This window comes from Hermetia illucens, chromosome 3, assembly GCF_905115235.1.
Source record: "Hermetia illucens chromosome 3, iHerIll2.2.curated.20191125, whole genome shotgun sequence".
NCBI lineage: Eukaryota > Metazoa > Arthropoda > Insecta > Diptera > Stratiomyidae > Hermetia > Hermetia illucens.
The window spans coordinates 130,679,472-130,699,131 of NC_051851.1; the positions used below are offsets into that span (position 1 = coordinate 130,679,472).

Consider the following 19,660-nt stretch of genomic DNA (forward strand, 5'->3'; position numbering starts at 1 on the left):
GTACTCAAAACTATATAAATTCATCTGAAAGCGTCATTTTTTATTTCTTCTTCAATTTAGGTGATTTCGGTTCTAGAGAAAATTTAGTAAGGAAAATTTCGGATAAATTAAAAGTAAATTCATCTAACAAATACGCCGCAATAAATGTCTAAATTTCATAACATTTTCTCACGAGCGAGCAAAAACCAATTTAGATATTCGAAAAATGATACCATCATATTTTATATAATAAAAAGTCATTTTATCTTTTTTTGCACATCATATCTGTATGAATATGAATATACAACATATCTACCTACATACGAACCTTTGTATAAAACCAGCTCATTGACGTCAAAAGAAGAAGATTATTATCACATAAAATCGCATCTACTTGCTAATTTTTAGAATAAATCATTTCTTAAGTCAAGAGATAAATAGGTGTATATAAAAACAATCTTTTTTCCTCTGAGACTGATTTTTTTTTGGTTATCACCCACTGCGAAATGTAGTTAGTTATCCGGTTAATAAAGATAAAGTTTCCATTTACACCTTTCTCTCCACTTTAAGCTGAGTAATTCAGAATAAAATTTTTAAAAATACCTAAAGTAACCTTTGAAATCTAAAATGTATCTAACCAGATTAGCATTTTAAAATTTGTTTTTCTTTTGACTTTCAGAATGCACTAGAATTGAGTGCTCCAGCTGCTCCAGTACTATTGCAACATGGCAGTACAAAAACAAATGGATGGGTTCAATTAGCAGGGCATCCGGAAAGGTAGGTTGTCCCTGATTATTTTTATTTATTTATTTAATTTTTCAAAAATGTTAAAGCATCGAAAAGAATAAATTCTGTTCAAAATTTGGTACAAAGATAATAGACATAACTTGAATGTCGTTGAACCAAGCCTAACTTTCATCTTCTTCTATTTCTAGCATTGTTCCAGCTGCAGCTGGTGTTGTCCGTAAACGTGTTTCTGGTCCAGTTGACTCAGAAGTCAAAGCCTATCGTCAAATTGCCCAGGACGCCTGCGCAGCCAAGCTAGTTCCGAAATTTCTTGGCGTTCAGGAAATGAAAGGTGAAACCTACATTGAATTACAGGACCTCCTTCACGGCTTCAAAGAACCCAGTGTCATGGACATTAAAATGGGATGTAGAACATTCTCTGAATCAGAAGTCATGAACACAACTCTTCGACCAGATCTTTACAAAAAAATGGTAGCAGTGGACAGCACAGCACCAACTGAAGAGGAACATCGCCAACAAGCAATCACTAAACTCCGATACATGCTCTTCCGTGAACAAATGTCCTCCTCGCAATCAAAAGGATTCCGGATTGAGGCCTTGCGTTTGGGCAACAACGATCCCGTGACAGATCTCAAAACTGTGCGAACAGCTAGTCAAATCCAAGGTACCATTTCGCATTTTCTCAACAATCGCAGGACGACAACCAAGGATATAATCAAGAGGTTGAAAACAATGCGAAGTTTAATGGAGAAATCGGAATTCTTCCGCACTCATGAAATTGTTGGATCCAGTATTTTTATTGTTTATGACGAGGAGAAGATCGGGGCGTGGCTGATTGATTTTGCCAAGGCGCGAAGATTGCCGGAAGGTGTATCGATAACCCACCGCAAGCCATGGATTCCGGGAAATTGCGAGGAAGGGCTACTGCATGGTATGGACGAACTAATACAGGTTTTCGAGAATGTATACGAGTCTCAAACAAAAACTGATTTGAGAAAATGCAGTCGAAGGTAGTTATGCTCCATCTTAATAACAGTGGAAATAGATAGTAGGACTGGTATGCCTACATCTACCTATATTAAGAGACTGATTATGTTGTACTATAAAACAATTGCTTTAACATGCTTTATCTTGCGACCGAGATTTTTGACGCGATCTGCGAAATGATTAAGATATCTAAAATTGGCAAACTCAATAAGAAGTTTATGCCTTAGTTTATGTTAAAATCATTTACTTCGAAACCAAGCACTGAAAATAAGCAAAACAAATCAACAATTTTCCTCTGTTTCATACATCTGTTTCGCTTAATATTATTTGCTCGATTTTAATTGCAATTATTTTGTTTTTCCATATTGGAAACTTGATTTCATGCTACATTCATTTCCATAGTAAAATAATTTTATTTCGCGTATCATGCTCTAATTTATAACTTTTTACGTTTTTTGTACGTTGTTTTCATTTAAAATAAATCTACATGTATTTGAGCAATATTTAAATACACAGTTCATTATTCATTCAGTTGTGCACAATTGAAGTCATAAAATCTATTTCTTCACTATATTTGTATCATCAAGTTAAATAAATCGAATTTTAATAGATTTGTAAAGCTTAATAGGAGATGTCTAATTGTAAAGTATTTCTGTGAATAGTTGTAAGTATATAATGAATTGTGCTATTCGTTTATATATTGTATATGTAAATATTGTTTTAAAAACAAAAATTGAGAAAAAAATCGAAAAGTGTTTCAAGTAATAAATACATATGTGATTAATTTAAAATCATGTTGTTTTATGATGTCGCAAAAACTTACATTCCAAGTAAATAGTTAACATCGGCGGAAAGGTAATCATGGGCCACATAATAATAATAATAATAATAATCGTTGGCACAACAATCCATATTGGATCAGGGCCTTGAAGTGTGTTAGAGCACTTCATTCAAGACCGTAACGGTACACTACAGTAGACTGTAGGAGGCGCTCGCCCGAGATTATTACCCTGATTTGACTCAGGTACTCATTCACAGCTGAGTCGACTGGTATCCGACGTCAAATCACGATACAAATCCCACTGTCGCCAGCGAGATTTGAACCGCGACCTTCCGTACGACAGCCTTGTGCTCTAACCACTCAGCTATCCGGACACATGGGCCACATGGTGTGTGTTTATATTGGCATTTTTCACGACAGTGGAGTGTCTCGGAAGCTAAATCTCACATTGAAAATTGGCTAAATCGCGCTGGTACGCAAGCACTTACTTAAGTGTCTCTTTCTCTGCAAAAAGTTCAATCAATATGTGTTTCCGCGTATGCCGTCTAGTAGCCGCGGCTTTGCGATATTGACACCATTTTCTTTTCGTCCATATGACGGGAGAATACATTTAATGATTTGCAATATTTCTTTGTTTTCTCCCGTCCTAAGACCTCTTAGTTTTCCTAGTTTACTCCTTTAAATTGTAACCTTCAATTTGAACATTCAACTTTAAGATTAGTGATTTGATTCATTTTACAAAAAACCTAACAACTGGTCCCATTCCCCTAACCCCAGCAATTTATTTACATTTGAACAATTCCAAATTTTATTTTTATTTCCAAATTGTGCACGCCAATATTGAACGGGGAACTTGTTTTGTTTTCTCACCGCAAATGTTCATCATGGTATTGGGTTCATGTTCTAGCCGTTCTTTTGTTCCTGAACGGGTCATGGAAAGTTGTTGTTATCGTTGAGCCGGAATTAACTTTTAATTTTAAGGCCATGAGAAAATGAGGATTAGTGGAAGCGAGACAAGTTGATCGGACAGACAGCTGATGCGCTGGACATGGGTTTGGAGTTGTCTGCTTTCTAACTTAATCGAATCAATTAAACGTCCAGAAAGCAGAATCGGAAAACATTGAAATTGTTGAGAGAATCATCAGCGCGACGGAGTTATCGTGGGAGATAGGCGGAGTTAATTCTAAGAAGAAAAGAATAATGAGCGGTATCGTTTTTTTTTTGTGGCTGACTTGAAAAGAAGAGGGTGAAAGTGCGAGTTTTGAAGTGGATAGGGTGGCTTAGCGGATAATTAGCTTTTTTTGGATTATTTTCATAATAGTAATATGATATATCGGAAAAAAATCTGAACGAAGAAAAACTATTGAATCGAGAAAGTGAAAGTGCAACGCCTCTAAAGCCACTTAATTTTTCAATGTAAAGAAATAAATAAAAAGAAAATGTAAATCGGATTGGACTACGGTTTTCACAAGATAAAGTTGAGTGCTTCAGTAAATTAATTATTGCGGACCTACAAACTGAAATCCGGATAGTTCCATGATTAGAGCACAAGGCTGTCGGACCGAAGGTCGCAGCTCAAATCTAGCTGGTGGCAGTGGGATTTTGGGATTTGTATCATGATTTGACGTCGGATACCAGTCGACTCAGTTGTGAATGAGTGTCTGGGTCAAATCAGAGTAATAGTCTCGGGTGACCGCAATGCTAACCACAATGCCTCCTGAAGGGTACTGTATCCTATAGTGCACCGTTGCGGTCTTGAATGAAGTGCTATAACACACTTCAAGGCTCTGATTCAATTGGATTGTTGCTCAATTATTATTATTATTATGAATTGAAATATAAATGTACAACAACGGCACATATTCCGTTTTCGTTCCCATAAATATTTCATCGGCTGGAATCGCGTCACTGAGCGGAGGTCGTCGAAAAAACAGAAGACTGTGTTCTTGTAGCCCAATGAAAAAATCAAGCTTGCATTCCGTGGCTTGTCCATTAGCAATTCTTCACCAGTTAGGGTCCTGGAAATTGAACCGCCGCGTAAAGTTTGGACAATTTTCGAAATTAATTTTCGTGGATGAAGACGCATATTAAAACTTTGCATACATTTAATTCGGAACTCGATCTTCAGAGCTTGAAAGGAAAGGGGGTTTCGATTCCCATACAATAGGGAATGATAAATTATCATTATTTCGCTTTCCTATTTCATTTTACTATTTCTTTCCCGAGTTGTTACAATCTTGGCAGATGCCGGATTATACCTAATACTAGCGAGTGCCAAGCATTTGAGTTCGGACGATCCTACTTACTTAAATTATACAGTGGTGCTGGTGGTGGTCGGTGCTAGGTCAATGGGAGAATCCGTCCGTCTCCCCGCGACGTCGAGCACGTATGCCGAATGGTGTACTTTTGCATAGTTTGAACCAGACTGTGTGAAAGTCCCAGGACATCAAGGGAAGCCGTGAGGGATTTAAGTACAATACCTGTAGCTGACCATATTATGGGAACTACAACCATCCGCCCAAGATGAAAAATTTCTTGGATTTCCCGAGCCAGTGGCCCTAGTTCAGCTTCCTCTACACGAATTTCCGTTCAATTTTACTATTATGGTGGATAGCAACATCAATAATATACGCGGAGCGACCCGTCTTGTCAACTAACAGTACGTCAGGCTTATTATGTGGAATATGGCGATCAGGTAAAACTTGCCGCTCCCAATACATGCTGTAAGCAGAACTATCAAGTACCGCTTGCGGCTTATATCGGTAAACCGGACATATTTCTGTGATCACCCCATGCTTGTATGCAAGGTTTTGATGGATCACCTTACATACAGCATTATGCCTGCTGGCGTATTGCACTGATGTGATAACAGTGCAGCCAGAAATGAGATAGTCCAATGTCTCCAACGCCGAACCATACATTCTGCACTGGTCAACCACCTGCTCTTTCATTGTGAGCTTCTTATAAGCTCGGGTGGAGGCCACGCAGTCCTGAATGGCATACATGTCCCACCCCGTCTCAGCAAAGAGCTCTACCGAAAACAGCCATCTATTCGACAAATGGAAATCGACAAATGGCTGTCAAAGACAATTCATGTGTTTACCGTGCATTGCCTTTCACTTTCATTCATCGATCCGCTCTTGGTTTGACTTCACCCCACTCAGAGGATTGGAAGATCGATCCTTCAAGCTAAGTAGAGTCAGTCCACAGTGTGCCTTACAGACAGCCGCATGCACGGGACTCGCCTGCTCTTTGCTGTAAAAATAAACGCGCAACAAGTCGACTTGGCGATGATGTTGTGCCGCTACGTCAACCACGCCCCTACCGCCGATGTCACGAGGCAGGTTCATCGGTTCCACGATAGAGTTTGGATGATGTATTCGAAATTTGGACATAGTAGTGCGTATCCGCCACTGGACATTTTCTAGATCGGTTTTCGTACACGACAATATTCTGAATGCATAAGTTAGTGAAGAGTGAGAGATGCGATTTCAGTACTAACTTTACACATCGCAGGAATTCGGACAACAGAGCAACCTTTAGATCACCAACTCGAGCATGGGTTTCTTGCAGAATTCACTACTTGTACTTGTAAAAGTCTGTTTCGGACATAGCTTGGATGTGGAGCTCATCATGAAGATCATGGAAGTCACCACCGTGTCCAGCATGTGGCTCGTGATAACCTTTGCGGATCGCTTAGATTCGACACTTGCCTAATCAAAACTCTATCCGAATATCATGGCTGAACATATCGACTATTAGCAAAAAACTTCTAAGGTGGTTTTCAGTACCAGCGTACAGCTTGATGTCATCTAAGTAGATCAAGGGTGTCAATTCACACTTAGCACGTGGGTCATATTTGATTCCGAAATTATGCCCGCAATATTCAGTAGCCATGAAAGGAGGTTCATTGCCATGCGAAAGCAAAGGGGACTCAACGAATCCCCTTGGTAGATGCCTCTCCGTATATGGATAAACCCTGAGGTATTGGAACCCTCAGATGAATGCACTGATAAGGTGGTGCGCCACTCTTCCATGACTGCCGCCAAAAAACTTTATTAGTTTGGGATCAATGCAATACAGATGTAGTACACCATTTAGATGCTGTCGGAAGCCTTGCAACTAGCAACTGAAGAGGTTTCTTTGGCCTCTAGCTGCTTGCTCTACAACTATGGAGTCGATAATTCAGCGAGGAAGGGTGGAAATTCCTCCGGCCGACTCATGACCTCATTTACTGTGTACCAACCGACCATGTGAACTTTTTGTATCAAAAGTTCTGCACCCGATCCACACTTGGGCCCCTCCAGTTCTTCGAGCTGTTTATGGCTCATCGAACTTCCTCTTCTGTTGGGATTCGTTGAGAGATCTGAAAAGGCTCCGCTGGTTTCTCGTGTATGTTGCATTCCGGTCACGTCTGGAGTGACTTTCGCCATACCGTCGTAACCGACTATATATGACAGAAAGTTTCTGGTTTAGTGACATGTTCCTGTAAACCCTGTGCACTTTATTTCTCACCTGCTGGCATTGCCAGTGCTGATCTGAATCAGTCTAGCAATGTCCTGCCTTCGTGAGTCCTGCTGACGTTCTAGAAGAGTTTTCCATGGTGGATCTCTCCGGTAACTTAAACCAATAACGCGAAAGTAAATCTTCTGATCGGGCAATTTTACAGGCGTAACTGCACCACAATATATAAGTGATTGTAGTTGCAGCAACGACATATCATCACACAGTTGAGACACAATCTCATCACTGATTTGAGATACAATTCTCGGAGTTGCTAGAGATGCATAGAGCCTAGGAATACCTGGTCTATGCAGGGGATCCACTTCCGAAAATTCTATAGACGCTCTTTGGAATTCGTCCCGAACCTCCGCGGAGACGTCAGCTGGACGGTGAGGAAGAGTGCATCGACGAGAACTAAAACTGTTGCCTGCCTCTGCCCCCATCGACCCTTAGTCATCAGTTTCCGCGATCACCTCAAGTCGAATACGTTCCCTTACGGTGGCCGGGATTGTGTCGCTGCGAGTAATAGAGCGGTACTGGTCTCGTCTGTCACTTCATCCGCTGCGTACGCGAACCTGCTGAAGTGGTCGCACATATTGTGGCGAAACAGCTGCAGCAGGCGGAGCAATGCTCCTTGTCGTCATAACGACTAGATGTCAAACCCCCCACGACTAGTAGTTTCGACTTCGTGCTGCCCATTACGGGATACCGATCCAGTCACCAAGTCAGACGACTCCCGCCGGTTATCCGTACCTGACCTTAAATTTCTTCTTATTCTCATAGATGGATTTGCATTGCAGGTGCGGTGATAGCTTCCTCAGTGAGAAATCTGCAAAGTTCCTGCACTTTCCTCACCTACCCCCTGAGACGCTGAAGTGACGTCCACCCATTTAGACTGAAGTTATCTATTCCTTCTCACTTCACAACCGGGCTTCGGACCGGCTAGTTTTTTTTTTTTTTATTTTTCTTCCATTATTTGTTTATATTATATACGAGCCGACCGCGCTACTGAACGGGACAAAGGCTGAAGAAAAAGAAGATTTGTTTTCATTATAATCATAATAAGTCTTTATTATTTTGTTTTACCAATTTGGATTATTTTTGTTGGTAATTCTTCTTTTTTCTTCCGGCTTTCCTTTTGTTTTTCTCTTTGTTCGTAATTTATTTTATAATTCTTTTATTTCAAATGTTGTGTATGGAATTATAATATAGATAATAAGATGAATTCTAATTGAATACTTTTAATTTGAGGACTTCCTGCTTTTCTTCTCCTTCTGGACCCCGCTAAAACCTTTATTGGGAACATCCTCTAAATAATGAATCGACGATGTGAAGGAAGGGAGAGAACCTCAGGAGCATCGCCTCAAAAACCACCTGAGGCAGGAAAAGCAACTTAGGCTTACGCGAATCCCCATGATTGTGCAAATATTTTCAAGATCCGGACCCATGCACTGGTATGGACACGAGAATTTTGTATAATGACACGATCGGGATCGTAGCGCTCAAAGGACCCCGCGACATTTCCGAGCCTGGTTAGCACAGAGGCGTGCAAGCATGTGTCGACGGAGCGCTCCGATGGAGCTTCAGTATTTGCGGGCAGATCGTCACGGTCAATTTGGCCAACTTTTTACGTTTTCGGGATAGCTTATCTCTCTTGATCGTCTTCGGCCATTAGTTTCATTACAGCTTCTTTGCAATAAAGATGTAGACGCAAAGATGAAACGAAAGTTCGCAACGTATAAGCTATACAGGCGGATTTTCGTGTCCACATAGTACACACCTTAAAAGCAGCGGAAAATATCTCTTATCTAGCATCGAAAATTACAATCTACTATGATAGCTCCCCCTTTCGTGTTGTCAGAATATCGAAGTTACCAGGTTAAGCCAGAAATAGTGACGCTGCATCACCTCTACCCTGGAAGCGGTGTAACCGAAAGTTAGGTGATGATGCTCGCTTTCATTTATTCGTAAACACGATATGGCTACAAACGATAAAAAGCCTGGTTCAAGTTCAAGCTCGACGACGTATAAGTACTTTTCGTTTTGCTAGATTAACAAGTGAGATTGCGTTCACTTGCTGCATTGCACCAATAGAAAACAGACCATCTGCAAGGTTTTTGTCACCCGGACACTATTTTTGGGCAAATCAGCCATTATCAAAATAGTCACTGATGGTGTAGGCTACCAGAGGAAGTAATTCGAAACTCGTCCTAAAATTGTCATATAATGGGGTGCAAATCTGAATTTATAGATGAAAGATGCCTACTAAGATTAATGTTAACGGTTGAAAAGACAAACTCCTGTACTCAGTATTGCAACAGCATGAATTCGACGTACTGTAATTAAATAATATCTTACAGTGCAGCATAGAATTGAGAATGTTCTTTATTAACTACGTAAGAGTCATGGTTATATGTAATATGGACAACTATTATTGCGTAATTTCCAAGCATACACAAGGTACATATTAAACATGCATGTACGTCATACTTGTATTTCCCGTTAATCAAGTTGATATTCTATTACGAATCAAAACCACATGCTTATTAGATTACATTTCGAAAGACAGTGATGAATCAGATTTATAAATCACGTACACCACCATTTTTCCTTCAGAAACTTGCTGTGAGTACACAGAACCGCCAGCGTTTTTTTTCGCGATTTTCATTATTACTTTGTGCATTATAGCATTATAACTATGTTTATATGTAGACACTAATTTATGTAAATACGAGTATATGAGTATGGCTAAGTGAAAATTTCACGAATGCATCGTGGAGGAATGTCTGACGTCAACATTTCTATTAGCTTCGTTGGTTAGCTGGTTATAAGTGTTACTGAATGCAAGTGGATACACTTTCAAATGGTTTGGTTACAAGCAGCGAAGTAGGTCCGATTGCGTTACCCTCTTTTGTTGAAACTCTTTTTAAAAAAAAAACATATTCAAAGAAAGGCCAGTGCTAGATAAATATTCCGATTCCGGAATCAGTGCGGGGACGATAATAGCAAACTTCGGTTGTAGTGACTGAATATATAAAGTAAACCATTTTTGTAAAATATATACATATGTATATGCATATGTAAAATGCACAATTACTAATCTAATTACTAATTACTAATCTAATTGTGGGTCATTTAGTAATCTTCCACCAAATAAGATGGTTGAAGCATATACTATAGCCGAACCTTTTAAAAATTCAATGTGATTTTCAAGTCAAACATGCCCTTTTTAATACAATTGCATCATCAAGAACCAGCTAAAAGGCAAACAAATAATTTATGTATGTATAGAAAGCTTATAATATGTATTCAATCCTCACACCAATGTAAAACGGGCTATCGCGTGAAGTTTTTCAAATCAGAAGCTATGGCCGAATTCTCGTTAGATATAAATTATTTAATCAATTTCGATTCTTGAAATTTGGTATTTATTTACACTTATGAGAAATTCGTGCAGGTAATAATTCCGGGAATCCCCCAACTAGAAATTTAACGGAATTTACTTTAAATGCCGGAAATATCAATGGTATGTCATCAATTGAGAGTCACTAAATAGCCATGCAAAGCATACATAGATATTTCCGAATTTGAGCAAACATTCTTTAGACTAAATTGAGTATTATTGGAATTTATTATATCAACTCTTAACTGGTGTCGATATTTTTAGTAAGGCTGATGGTATCGTGGGTCCAAAATTACCCCAAATCGAAAAAAGCAAATAAATTGTGTTTTATATAAAAATTGTGGGGAAAATTTGCATATTTAAATAAATAACCCCCTTTTAACAAAACGTCGGGTTATTCGGAATCGGCTGAAACTATTGTTAGGAAATTTGCTGAGGACGCAACAGCCCAGCCATCCTCGTCACTGCACTGGAGAATTTGCTAATAGGACCCCAAGCCGACGTGGGACAGCATACGCCGAGGGCTGCGTGGCCAATGGTGAGCTTAGTCTTTAGTATGAGAAGTCTGAATACCTAGGACACCTTCAGTTTCAAACAAGACCCTTACCCTGGTGGCCGGGCTAACCAGGGTGGACCTTCCCACATTAATCGTGGGACCAAGACATGGAGAAAATGAAAGAGAAAATAACAAAAAACCGGCGACAGAAGCATAGATGGTGATGCCAGACGCATCATCGGAGGACGAACTGCTGGCATCCAGCCAGGAGACAGTAGCCGTCGAGAGCAGGATACTCGTTGCCAGCCATAGTACCGCTTTGCTGAAACTAACCGCAGGGACCTCCCGGAGCGAGGCGGCAGGTGGACTAGTGGTTTCCAGCCTGGAATCCACTGCCGTCAAGCTGGGTGTAGCGAGTACCAGCCATAGTGCTCCTAACCTCAAAACCCCTCGGCGTCAGTAGATCCCTCAAAAGTAAAGAGCGACAAGAACGTAGGTCACCGGAAACCGGTTAAGAAGCGAAGGTCCACTGGTGTCTTGCTCAAGAACCAGTACCAGAAGGCCATCCATGTTCTCAGCAAGATTACTAAAAATAAGGAGGCCGGTACTGTCGACGTAGAGGATGAAAAAGACCTCGCTAAGTGCCTGGCGATTGTTGACGAATACATCAGCAAACGTCTGGCAGACGAGCAGAAGCCCACTGGCCTCAAACGCAATCGATCTCAAGACGATGTCGAACAAGATCAAAAGCGGAGCAGAGTGGGTAAGAGCTCGGATGCTAAGAAACATCTGGAGGAAAGCAAGCAGCAAAAGCCAGCCGACGAGCCACGGACTGCGAAACCCTTCAGCAACATGGCCACAAGCCGCTTGCGTGCGGCGCTGGCGGATGGTAATTCCGCGACAAACTAGCGCCGGAGGTGTGAACCAGTGTTAAGGGCAGGCTATCGGAGATGGTCATTGAGCATCTCCAGGACGCCAAAGGCAAACACACGGGATTCTTTCCCTTCTTTGATTCCTCTTAGGTGGTCCGTGGGTTCCACGTTATAGCTTGCGAGGATTAATTCTCCAGGGACTTTCTCGGTAGGAGGGCATAAAGCTCAAAATCATACCTTACGTCGATATTCCCAGGAGACCGGTCGCTCGCATCTGGTTGCCGAATATCTGCATGGATAAGGACAAGCTCGTCCAATCACTGCGCCTTCAATCAAGGAGGGAGAACCCCAGACAAACAGTCAACCACCGACGACGCCAACAAGCTGTTGAAGGAGATGAGGATCGACGGTTCGACAGCGACTGACGAACCCCCCACGCAAGCAGATCATACTGATGGTAACGCAAATAAATCTGCAGCACTCGAAGTGCGCCTCGGCTAATGTGCATGTCTTCCTCCGAGAAGAAGACGTCGACGCACTAATATAGAAGCCCTGGGTCGGGGGCCACCGAACCATCAAAGAGCAAAGCATATATTTTAATTTATTCCACAGCACAGGAGAGACTGTTAATAACAGATCTAGAACATGTATCCTCGCGAAGAAGAGTTTGCATGCTTTTCTGTGTCCGGGTATGAGTTCCAACGACCTAGTCGTGGTCAAAATGGAGCAGGCGGGGCAGAGAATGTGTATATATCCGCGACTTCCATGCCTCAATGCTGACCACATTGCCTCCTACAGTGTACTTTAGTGTACCGCTACGGTCTTGAATGAAGTGTTCTAATACACTTCAAGGCCCTGAACCAATATGGATTGTTGCGCCAACGATCATTATTATTATTACATGGTTCACGATCGATAAGCTCTTCCAGAAAAACTACAACATTTGATGAGGACCATAGCAACGTAGAAGGCCAACCTGTTGAAGCAGGGCGGAAATCAACGAAAGAGGTAAGGCAACGCTTTGATTTTATTATTACTACAAATCTATCGGTGTGTAACAGGGGCAGTACACCAACCTTCCACTTCCATTTCCAGCGCGGAGGATTGTGACGGTTGGGAGGAGGTCCTTGAGTGGAGAACTGGAAAATGTCTGACCAGAGATCTTTCTCAGATCACAGTTGGATATTTTTCAATCTAGATCTCACCGCATAGGTTTTCAAACCCTTCAGAGACCCCAGAAGGGTCGACTGAAGTTTGGTCAAGTAATTAAGAACAAACTCTTCTTTTTGGTCTCTGTAATGTGGGGCAAACTGAGTCTGAGCATTTGAATCACCTCGAATGCATTTTTCAACGTCTGCTTGAGGCCGGTCTTGTACTAAACGTTGAAAAATGCAAATTCCTTCAACAATAGATAAAGTTTATAGGCCACAAGATTTCCTATGAGAGAATCCACCCGGATCCAAACAAAGTTCAGACCATCACAGACTTCCCACAACCTAAAACAGTCAAGCAACTGCGAAGTTTTTTGGGCATGTTAAACTTGCCGTTCCTTGCCCAAAGCTGCACAACATGGAGCGATCCTCCGTTTGGCATTTGAGCTAACCAGACAACAGCAGACGGAAGCAACACTCCTGGCATTTCCAACCAAATGCCCCTCTAGCCGTATTCGGCGATGCTTCAGACATCGCAGTAGGTGCTCCCCTTCACCCAAAGGTGAATCAAATCTGGCAGCCGTTGAGCTTCTTCTCGAAAAATTGAATACAGCTCAACTGGACTACAGCGCCTACAATCGTGAGCTATTAGCCGCGTACATGGTAATAAAATACTTCAGATACTCCCTAGAAGGCGCCCCTTACTTTCGCTTTCAAGCAGAATCCCGACAAAGCATCACCGCGCCGACTTCGCCAACTTCATAAGCCAGTTTACTTCGGACATCCAGCACGGGCCCAACAAGGACAATGTAGTTGCAGACGCTTTGTCACGGTCGATTTTTCGGCTATCGACGAGGCACAGAAGAGTAACGCAATACTTCAGAGACTCAAGGACACCTCCGAATTCAAATTTCGGGAGTTTCTCCCCGTTTCGGCTCAACCTCCGAAATGCTCTGCGAGAGCTATGAAAAGGGACCTAGGCTATATATTCAAGGCACTTGCACAAGGATCGCAGTACATGATTTTGCGCACCCAGGTATTCGGGCAACGAATCGGCTGGTCACAAGCAGATATTTCTAACCCTCAATGAATAAGGTGTTAATTTCTGGGTCAGACAGTGCATTGCTTGCCAGAAGTGTAAAGTCGCCAGACACGTACAAAAGTAGTAGGTTCATTCCCTCGGACTACCAAGCGGTTTCACGCGATCTATATCGACATCATTGGCCCTTTGCGAGATTCGCATGGCTCACAATCATCGATAGGTTCATGCGGTGGTCTAATGCAATACCTTTGCCCGACATTTCTGCATAATCGCGAGCTGAAGCTCTTTATCGAGAATGGTTCCCAGGGAATGCAGTTCGAGTCTACTATGTTTTCGGAGTTAGGCAAACTCCTAGGCTTCAAACGCCATCGAGCGACTGCGTACCACTCGCAATCCGGTGGGATGCTGGGACGTTAACATAGGACACTGAAGGCCGCTAAAATAGCACACGATGACTCCTCGTAGACCCAAGTCCTGCCTTTCGTTCTACTTGGCCGACGTACAGAGACTTTGCCACCAGCTCCGCCGAGCTAATTTACGGGGAGAATTTGAAAATCGTCAGCGATGTGTTTGATATCAGATCAGCCCTTCCCACTACTGGACTTTTGCGCTTGTTCCGGAACCCGTGGCCAAACTAAAATCACCCCCCCGCCCCCATCGCCCATCCCGTCATTCTTTGACGAAGGCTAACGAATCAAACAAAAAAAAAATTTATAATAATTATTAATGAATTAACCAAATAATAAATATTCATCCCATAGACAGAGGAACTATAGAGGGTAGAGCATTGCAACTCTGATCAACAGCCAAGCGGCGATCAGGTCCAACCAGATAACGTCGAAACTGATATGGGAATGCCTTAATAGACTAAACATGCTTAGCTTGCTCAATAGCAATACTTGGAAGTTGGGAATATATTAAAATTCCCGACAGTTACAGATTTGGTTGACATATTATAGTTAATGGGTACACTATAAACAGTCAAAGGGGAGCACTAGTTCTTTAAGGGCGCAGTATAACTTCCCTCAACCGAATAGCAATACTTCTGCAATTGTGATCATGCTTTCATGCTACAGGATTTAAATTCTGATCACCTGAACTGAAGGTTTATAAATAAATAATGAACATAATTTATGTATATTTGACTTTTATCAACGCCTTTTAAGTGCAATATCAACATTTACAAAGTAAGAAAATGTCACTTCCCGACTTGAAAGAAAGTAATAATTTACTGCCGCCCAATAGATATACAATTGGGACAATATATTACTTCATTCGAATAGTTTATTCAGCGCTTCTGCTGCAGTAGTTACGACTCCATAACAAACAAAACAATGGCTCAGTAAACAAGTTCCAATTTCTGGGTGAAGTATTCACAACTGAGCAAAATTAAGCAGGTTTTTGAACTCAAAAACTTATCACGGAAATCCCCAAGCGTCAGCAAATTTTTTTGCTAGTATTCTTCTGTATTGTTAATTTATTAATTATCGTTTTTTTCGTTGAGTGGCACGTGTTCCTACCTATTTACATATTTGCTCATATTCTCAGTGTGACAAGGTTTTTCAAGTATTGAAACGAGTCACACAAAATGCAAACGAGTACATTCATGGATACAGATCTTATTCTTGGATCAACAATGCAAGTAGAACAGCTAAATTTCAAGGTCGTTGCTGATGCATTTCGTTGTTTGTTAGTAAATACGTCTGTCATTCCAATGCCAGTCATTCTGTGTAGTATTTCTCGTAAGGTTAATGGAGGTTTTGAAATGCCAAGACCTGTGGAATTTTTGGGAAAAGCATTTGATTTCCTCCGCATATGTGGACTCAGCAGTACCTGGGGCGCGCAAAGTATATTCACCAACATTATCTGAAAACGCATAACGGATTGACCGATAACAACCAACGACCCCGGATCTAATTGCCCACCTATTCAATCACGATGCACTAAAGGGGTTTTTATCTTTACATGGCTTTATCTTCGACATACATATCAGTTGCAAGGCACGGTTTCGTGTTTCTTACCAAATACAGTTCACGGTATTACTGACGTCAATCTATGATAATTAGCCGAACCCGTTGGCGCGCAGCATTTTACATTTTCATAAATGATACGAAAGCAACATTTCATCAAAAACAAAATACCAGAAGAAAATATTTCATTGTCGAAAAAGGTATTCAAAAGCGAAACATATTATTGAAAAGATGCATCTAAAGAAAAAAAATTATGAAAAAGGAGAACGGGGTCTTCGCTGACGTATTTCACCTTAAGGTCATTTGAGTTTCCTTAGTTGCTTACTCAACGACGATTACGATGCTGGAGTGTGCTCTGTGAAAGCCCTCATAACTTTTGAGAGCACCTTTCAAATTGTAACAGTGAAATAAATATAAAGCCATAATCCAACTTGTCCATGCAGATTTTCAGATGATGCCTCTCACCTTGAGTGCTTCAGCGGCATTGTTTGCTCAAGTCAGGTAACAATAATGTTGTAATGAAGCTTTATTATTGGCAATAACATCCATCATGATTGTCGATTGACGTTATTAAGCAAGTTTGCCTGAAGCTAAGCACAGACCTCCAAGCTAACTCTGGTGTTTTATATCACTTCCTGAGATCAACCATTGCAGGTGTCTTAACCGTTTGTTGGGTAGCACGCTTTCAAAGATCGTAAAAATAATAGAATTTCAAGGAAATTGGTAGGTCTGGTAAGTCACTTATAATAGCAGTCTCAATTTCTGGTGACAATTTCTTGAAAGTATGTAACAATTATTCTGAATTGCAGAAAACAGGTGTCACCTCCAAAAATTTGAATTTTGCTCGTCACCCAAACGTTCCAAGTGATTAGTTAAATTCGGTGCCATGTTTAGGAATAAATCATAGAATGTTAAGCTTCTCATTTTTCTAGGTATAGATATGCTATTTACTGGTTAAGCTACTAATATTAGATAGGCAATCTTTTTGTCACTAAATATTTCTTGGCGAAAGTTGCCAATCTTATACAATATATGGGTCTAAAGGAAGATTTTTTGAACTATTTGACGTTAAACTATTAAAAGCAGTTTCTACTAAACAGTTTCATGGTCGTTGTTCCATCAGTATTAGCAATTTTGGACTTGCTTACGACAAGCGGGTTAATCATGAAAGATTTCAACAATCCCAAGTCTGGGCCAAACTTCTCCCCAAAGCTCCTATCTAGTGCAAACCGAGCTATGTATAGTTCACTTCTATGTATAATATTGTTATATGATTCTCGATTGACGTCAAAGCTGACATTTCAATTCCCTCCCATAGGCTGTACTTTGTTTTTATTATCATATATATATTTACAAACATTTTCTCATCCGAAAATGCCACAGTCTTTTTCTTAGGTCCCAATCATTAACGATCAATGCCATTAGGAAACTGAGCAGACTTGATCACCCGCTCCGATATACTATCTCTTGGCTGCGAGGTTGATTGATCTCAAACAGACTGAAGTAAGCTAAACAATAAACCCACGCAGATATTTTTGATTTAAGATGAAGAATTAAACACGCATACCAGAAGATTAAAATCGGCTGCAACATTCTGGAAATCGCATATCTTGTTTACAGCATCAATATTGATGTTGCATTGTATCATTCTTTGACATTGGGAAACTGATAAAGGTTAAAGTATGGAAACTATCTACCTACTTCGCCACGAAGATACGCATTTCATTGATCTTGAATTTTCAAAGTGTTTTAATTTTAAACGTTCTTGGAAAAGATACTATCCATTTGCAATTATTAGAAAGAAGTCATGAACAAATTCCACTTAAAACCGATGAAACACAAAGCAATGAAGGATTATTGAGCAGCATCAGTTGGTGGTACTAATTGTTTAAATTTCAGAAAGCATCTTGAAGATATCAAGTTCATGCTGAGAGTATTTATGAGACGGTGGTGTGAATGTAGGGGTCTAAAAATAATGTGAAATTTTCATAAGATTCAAATGCTGTTGAAAGGAGATTTGCAGGCTCAAAATGATCTTCTCCTAAATTATTCCTTTACGAAAGTAAATTAGCAACAAAAGGTGCGATTTATAAATTTAGCAATCGTATGATAAACCTAAATATTTCTAGATATAATATTTATGTAAAAAATAAATTAAAGGCAAATTTAAGACACACTATCGATTATCTCAAGTTTTGAAACTAGCAATCACTTTGTCTTCAATGGGCAAGTGCTTTCCCTCAAATCTCAAACGATAGCAACATTGCTTTGTAATGGCTAATGGTCACATGATACCATACCTAAAACGTATCTTCACGATATGATGCTAAAGAGGTTGCCATTTGAATATGCAAGTTATACGACGAGTGTGAATCTCGTGTGATTGAACATCATGCGAGTACATTTCCAAAGATTTTTATGACTAAAAAGAAAACAGATACTTACCTGCCTAAGAGATTTTAGGATATCTGGTTCTAATTTTAATTTTCTATATTTCGAAAACAAATGCGGTTCACCTTGATGACGGAAGTTATTTGGTCACGATAGTGCAACGAAGTAGTGTAGGTTAAGAGGTGATTATGCAAACATCCTGAGATTGGATTTTTGTCCACCATGAATACAGAGCTACACCTCATATCTGGGATTTGACAAAATTGATTATTTAGGTCCATTTTCGCCTAGCTGTAGCTCCACAAAGGTGTCCTTCGACCGACACGTGCTTGTAGGATAGTGTGATAACTCGGGAATGAACGGAAGGCCCTGGTAACTTCTATCTATTAAAATATCATCTCAGAAAGCAGAATAATGCGAACGAACAAGGTGCTCTTCGCCAGAAACGACGTTGCCAAAATATACAAAGTGACCACAAGACGAGTGCGATGACCCGTCAGACTGCGAACATCGGTTTTACTGTTGTTTGTCCTCAGTTCAATTCTACTTGCCGCTTTCTTCAAATCCAGAGACATTCGGGGAAGATCCTTGACTCGGTAAGAGAGCAAACAGATATCATCAGCGTAATCAAAGTGTTTGAAGAAATATGACATTGTTTTACATGTCCTCCGTACACCGGTGATGGAAATAAATGACATCGGTGACCGAAGACAGCCCTAGCAGACTTTGGATTTTAAATCCCTTAAAATTTCACCTCTATACAACATACATTTTGTGCGTCATACGTCGCTCTATGCCCTGTGATTTAAAGCTCAAGAATGCACTAAAAGCCATCCATGTTTGCCGTAAAAAGCGACTAAAACGGGTAGAAATTTGTAAGCCAGCAATTTGCAAATTTTGAAACTTTATTGCTACCGAAACGACAACAACGCCTCACGGCAAGGACCTTTGGCTATGATTGGTTTCTGAAATGTACGCACGTTCTTAGAATCTTCGCTTTCTCCAACTTGAGCGTGAATTCCACCGAATCAAGCTGGACAGTTTGGGCCTACTCCTCTCCCTCTTGTGGCAATGCGCTTTAGTACTCTGGAAAGCCAAGTGGTAGCAGACGCCAATCCGGTGTCGGGTTGCTTCCGACGAATACTGCAAGGTGCGCGCTATTGATCTAGGAGCCGGCTTCTGACAGACAAGATTTCGGTCCAGGTTAAGGAGCGTCACAATTGTTCAATGCTTTGCACCAACGGGAGTAGGGTAGGTGAATGCGTTTACGCATAAAGTGTTGCTCTCCTACAACAGTACGCTGTCGGGCTACCAACTAAACACCTCCCTGTCATCAGA

At 40.8% G+C, this 19,660-nt stretch overlaps 1 protein-coding gene across 5 annotated transcripts in view; it reads left to right on the forward strand.

Moving 5' to 3' along the window:
* LOC119651052 (inositol-trisphosphate 3-kinase homolog) overlaps positions 1-19,660 on the forward strand; it is a 104,892-nt gene that overhangs the window by 42,969 nt on the left and 42,263 nt on the right. For 2 of the 5 annotated variants that reach the window (XM_038054378.1, XM_038054379.1), the window contains exons 3-4: positions 659-756; positions 915-2,568. In XM_038054378.1, the coding sequence (XP_037910306.1) occupies positions 659-756; positions 915-1,740 (924 nt within the window). In that variant the 3' untranslated portion in view covers positions 1,741-2,568. Of the gene's footprint in view, positions 1-658; positions 757-914; positions 2,569-19,660 lie in introns of those variants that run through there. The other 3 variants (XR_005249406.1, XM_038054381.1, XM_038054380.1) reach the window with 3 other exon arrangements.